At 35.4% G+C, this 5714-nt stretch overlaps 1 protein-coding gene across 1 annotated transcript in view; it reads left to right on the top strand.

The window, feature by feature from the left end:
• Positions 1-3119, top strand: part of LOC107691884 (CD276 antigen homolog) — a 4688-nt gene extending 1569 nt beyond the window's left edge. Inside the window, exons 2-4 of the mRNA XM_016490712.1 lie at positions 392-432; positions 727-1043; positions 2382-3119. Coding sequence (XP_016346198.1) covers positions 392-432; positions 727-1043; positions 2382-2474 — 451 coding nt within the window. The 3' untranslated portion in view covers positions 2475-3119. The remainder of the gene's footprint in view (positions 1-391; positions 433-726; positions 1044-2381) is intronic.
• The last annotated feature ends 2595 nt before the right edge of the window (positions 3120-5714 follow it).

The raw sequence follows: 5714 nt of genomic DNA, 5'->3' as shown, positions 1-5714 counted from the left end.
TGTGTGTGTGTGTGTGTGTGTGTGTGTGTTGTTTTTTTTGGGGGTTTTTTTTGGCCACAACTATACTAGTGAATGAGAAATTGATCAGACAGAGGCAGATTTCAATATGATGACAATGTCATTTTATATTGTAAAGAGCTAAACACACTGAGAAACAAGTTTTTTTTTTTTTCTTCCTCTTTTCTTTTTCTGGGAACAACAACAACAAAAATTAGTAATAATAATAAATAAATGAAGTTTTTTCCCCATGAACTCTATGAACATTTATGGCTTAATACCAGTTACCACAGAGAATGATTTGTACTTTTATTTACAGTAATTCATTCAACAAAAACAGGAATGCGAGTTTAGTTTTTATGTTGCTAAATCATTGTGTTTTCTGTGTTTACAGGTGCTGTATTGTTTTGCTTCATTTGGTAATGTTAAATGAAGGTGAGTACTAAGGGTGTATGTACAATAAAGAATACTTTGATGGAGCGTTTGACTGATAGCACTGTCAAATATTGAGGTCTGGAAAGAACTCATCAAATAAACTCAGAATATAGTAAATTTGACCCATTATATATTTTTTCTTTTCACTTTGTCAACATACCATGCCTATTGAAGTAAATGATTTGCTGTTTCCTGTGACTAAGCAGTTTTATAGATGCCCTAAAACACAAACAGTCATTTGTAAAGCAAACTCCTGTTTCTGTTCCATTTATTTAATCTTTTCTCTGTTTTCAGTGTCTCTGCAGAATCCTGTTGTGGGTTTTATTGGAGGCTCTGCAGTTTTACCATGTTTTTCTAAAGAAGGTCAACGTAAACATCAAGAAATCACTGTGCATTGGAGATACAATGACAGTCTGAATGTGTATGACATTATTAATGGTCAAGGCTCTGTAGAAGAACAACATTCAGCATACAAAGGCAGAGCTGAAACATTTTCAGATGATTTTGAGAAAGGAAACTTCTCACTCAAACTCAGCAATCTTCAACATAATGATACAGGAAATATGTCTGCTACGAATCAAACGTTCAAAGTGTGGCGCTACTTGTCAAAGGTTTGTGGCAAAAACGTTTGATTATCTCAATGTTTTTAATAAACTCTGTTATATATGTATGTATGTATATATATACATATATGTATGTGTGTGTATATATATATATATATATACATACATATACATATATATATACATACAGCGGGTAAACAAAAAGTATTGAACACATCACCATTTTTCTCAGTAAATATATTCAATCCTGCCCCTTGTCAGTGGAAATTAATATTAGTTGGTTCAGTCTCAACTGATGGCCTATAAAAAGGTATCTCATGACCAACGTGTCACACAAGAAACATTTCATGATGGGTAAAAGCAAAGAGCTTTCTCAAGACCTTCGCAACCTTATTTTTGCAAAACATACTGATGACATTGGTTACAGGAGGATTTCTATACTTCTGAATGTTCCAATGAGCACTGTAGGGGCCATAATCCGGAAGTGGAAAGAAAATGAGAAACCCTCAATCAGTTTCAGAGAAAGAAAGTAAAGCTGCTAGACATTTCTATACTTCTGAATGTTCCAGTGAGCACTGTTGGGGCCATAATCCGGAAGTCGAAAGAACATCATTTCACCATAAACCGGCCACGACCAAGTGCTCCTCGCAAGATTTCTGACCGAGCAGTGAAAAGAATAATCAGAAGAGTTGTCCAAGAGCCAAGGATCACTTGTGGAGAGCTTCAGAAAGACCTGGAATTAGCATGTACAATTGTTTTTTTAAAGAAAACGATAAGTACAATAAGTAATGCACTCAACCGCCGTGGCCTGTGTGGCATGCTCACCACGCAAGGCTCTATTGCTGAAAAAAAAAACATGTTGAAGCTCGTTTAAAGCTTGCTGCACAAAATTTAGACAAGCCTGTGAAATACTGAGAAAGAAAGAATGGAAAAGAAAGCTGCTAGAATGGCCCAGCCAATCACCTGACTTGAATCCAATAGAAAATACGAACTAAAGATTAGAGTTCATAGAAGAGGCCCACAGAACCTTCAGGATTTGAAGACTCTGTGAAAGAATGGGCCAAAATCACACCTGAGCAATGCATGCCACTAGTTTCTCCATACAGGAGGCGTCTTGAAGCTGTCATTACCAACAAAGGCTTTTATACAAAGTATTAAATACATTTCAGTAAGTGTGTTCAATACTTTTTCCCTGGGTCAGTCCATTTTATTACACAGAACTTAATTTCTGAACTTATTTGTATTGTTTTCTTTGTATGTATGGATTACTTGGGTTGTTACCGACATCTGGTGAAAATTTTATGTCAACAGCACTGTTCAATACTTATTTTACCCGCTGTATATATATTACCTGAATGTTTTTAATAAATATTGTTTTATGTCCAGAGAAAGAAAAAAGCATCCAAGTACAAGAAAAGAACAAGCAAACAGAAGAAAAAGGGAACCAAGGAGCACAATCCATACCAGAGAAGATCGTAACTCTAGGGGCTGTGTTTTCTGTTTTCATTCTGCTCTGTATTTGAATATTTACAGGAGAAGCAATTTGCTTATGATATGCTTCGCTTGTAGGGTGTTCTTTGTGATGGAATGAGCCTCCAACATTTAAACAATCTGCTGAGACCAATAAACAGCTGAAGACGCACCACATCCATTAGCACGTGAAGTCACAATGAAATCAAAATTGACAATTCTTAATTTTTTTGAATATTGAACTATTTATTATAAATTATTCATCCGTGCACTTAAATTACACTTAAATTCGTGTGCCCTCATAATCTTTAATCAAAATAACTTTCCCTTCCCCTTGCAACAACATATTTTCTCTGATGACGTGTTTATTTGCACGGTGACGGGATCAACCTGTCATTCACACGAGATCACAGCAATAGCAGACAACAACGATCCAATCATTTCCTGATGGACAAAATCATGTCCCACCCTACATTTTTCTTGTTAGAGTAGCCATTTCAGATATATCTCAGCTATACACGTCACAATAGGGAAGAAAAACGAATGCAACTTCTGTTACATGCCAGCTTAAGCAACATTTAAAATAATGGTCTATATGGCAACTTGTACTGCAGCCTAAAGGCATTATGTTATTTATTTTTATCAAGTTATTTGTTTTTATTGTTACATTTCATATATATATATATATATATATATTAGAGTTTTATGCTCAATTCTGTTACTCTGTGCTAAAACAAAATGTTTATGTTATCATTTTTATTTGTGGTGTTTCTTGAATTATTTTGTATTTTGGGTGCATTTTCTAAATGGTGACTCCGTTATGGATGTGGTGGATGATGATTTTATTTTATGCACCTTATTTCTCCATGTTCCAAAAAGTATTCTTTTCAAAGCAGTGTCAGTTTACCATATAGCGTTACATTAGGCCAATATGATCAGTGTATGTAATACGTGCTGTATCTTTGACCCTCTGAATAAAAGTAGTCAAAACTTTAAAGTATGTCAAATTCATTTCAAACATACAGCTAAAGTAAACATTGTATTGCTGCATTTCAGGTCCATTTCAGATGGGAAGTGATTTTAGAAAATGACAGCAAAATCAGTTAGCATTTCAGTGTAGTTCTGTGTTAACTGTATTGAGCTGTGTCTCAAGACACAGTGTAGTGTAGTCTACTCTACTATTAAAAACAGATGTTCTGCCCACCTTCAACAGCTAAGGAAAAGTCATCATAAAGAGAGAAAAAGAGACATGAAAAAAGATTCCCTGGAAACATATTATGATTTAGGCTATATTGCTGATAATTTTTAATGTATAACTAGCCATAAACATTCAAAAACAAGAAAAGTTGCCTACCGTACCTCCACTAGAATATGTTCCTACATGTCAGATCATGCGCGAAAACCGCCTGTACAGGGAAGAGGTCAAATCAAACCGTTTATATTCCTACAGGTATCACTTCCTTTATGCCTACTGTGCATCTAGTCCCTCCCTTCCACGGGTAAAGGACTGTTTACATTCCATATCAGTCAGTGATTTTAGATGTGACAGTGGAAAGATATATTAGGGTGAATTTCAAATTTCAAAGAAAGAAATAATTTCTTATTTAAACAGTAAACAAATAAATATGGAATTTTGTACTGCCATTAAACTAGCCTAACTTAAATACAGATTTTTTTTCTTTTCATTTTGTTAGACACATATGGCACACGTTATTGAATATCTTAGCACTAGATTACTATGTAACAATCAAGCAAGTGGAATTTCACAATTAATAATAAATTCCAATGAGTCACCATTAATTTCCCAAGTTAGGTCAGTGCTGTCCTCTGCTGGTCAAAATCAGTACTAATGCATTATGGCAAAAAAACTTTTGAACATTTTTAATGTGTAATATCAGGGTGCGAACTACGGGGGAGCTAGGGGGAGCTCGGCTCCCCTTAAATCCTGTATAGTGATTTATCCTATATAGTGCTTATGTAGCTGTTATGTATCGTTGTAAGTCATTGCGCAAGCGCACGAACCCCCCCCCACGTTATAAAAAAACAACAACAAGTGGGCTCCCCCAAAGTCCACGGTATAGTTCGAACACTGTGTAATATTGTACATTTTTAAAGCATTTTTTCCAGTCTGACCCTTGTAGCTCCCTGGCTTAATAAAGGAGACTCTTTCCCACACTTTATTTGAATGCTGGTCACAGATAAGATCACCGTTGAATTCCATAAGACATAGCACATCACCATAACTCAGTGAGAACATATTACCTGCAACATTTTGAGGATGTTTTGAGGATGTTTTTTTGAGGTAACAGATTGTACAATGTTGTCAATAAAACATTGGCACAATGTTTCAAGATAACAAAGGAAGAACATTCTCACAGCCACATTAGGAAAACGTTATAAGGACGTAATTGAGGCCTGAGATGGTGTAATGTTTTTTTATAAAATGCTTTGGAATGTTCTTGTGTTTACAAAGCTACACTCTAAAAAAAGATGGTTGTTTAAAGGTTCTTTAAACGTAGAAACAGCTCGTTTTAGAACCGTATCCTCCTGAAGAACCTTTTATATACTGAGACGGTTCTTTGCTTTAGAGTTTAGGGTTCTTTTTTCCCCGCCTTTTTGTTTTTCAAATCTGTAACTGTCAAAGCTGCATCATTACTGGTTTTCTGGAGTTTCAGTGTTGTAAATACAATTGGATGCAATGCGTAAAAAGACAGTATAAGTCATTATAATCTGTAATTATGTCCCCACTGGATGCAACAAATGCCTAGTTTATAATGGGTTTCAATGTTTTTGTCTCGTCGCTCCGGCCGGACAGGGCATCACAGTATGGTAAGGGGCGTGACATTTCGGTCACACGCTTGAGGTATTCGGCCAATCACAACGCTCTGGATAGCTGGCCAATCACAGCACACCTCGCTTTTTCAGACCGATGAGCTTTGTAAAAATCTATGCGTTTCAGAAAGGCGGGGCATAGAGGAGAAACAATAATGTACATTATATTGAAAATAATGTGTTTTTTTTAACCTTAAACCGCATAAACACATTTCATTACACCAAATACACAAAATAATGTTCTTTTTAGCAACATCATATGACTTTAATATTTTTAAGCTTTAAACTTAAACATTGAGAGAGAAACAATCGACTTTATATGTGACCCTGGACCACAAAACCAGTCTTAAGTCGCTGGGGTATATTTGTAGCAATAGCCAAAAATACATTGTATGGGTCAAAATTATAGATTTTTCT

This window comes from Sinocyclocheilus anshuiensis, unplaced genomic scaffold, assembly GCF_001515605.1.
Source record: "Sinocyclocheilus anshuiensis isolate Anshui unplaced genomic scaffold, SAMN03320099.WGS_v1.1 scaffold510, whole genome shotgun sequence".
Classification (NCBI taxonomy): Eukaryota; Metazoa; Chordata; class Actinopteri; order Cypriniformes; family Cyprinidae; genus Sinocyclocheilus; species Sinocyclocheilus anshuiensis.
This window is presented reverse-complemented; position numbering and strand designations above follow the sequence as displayed.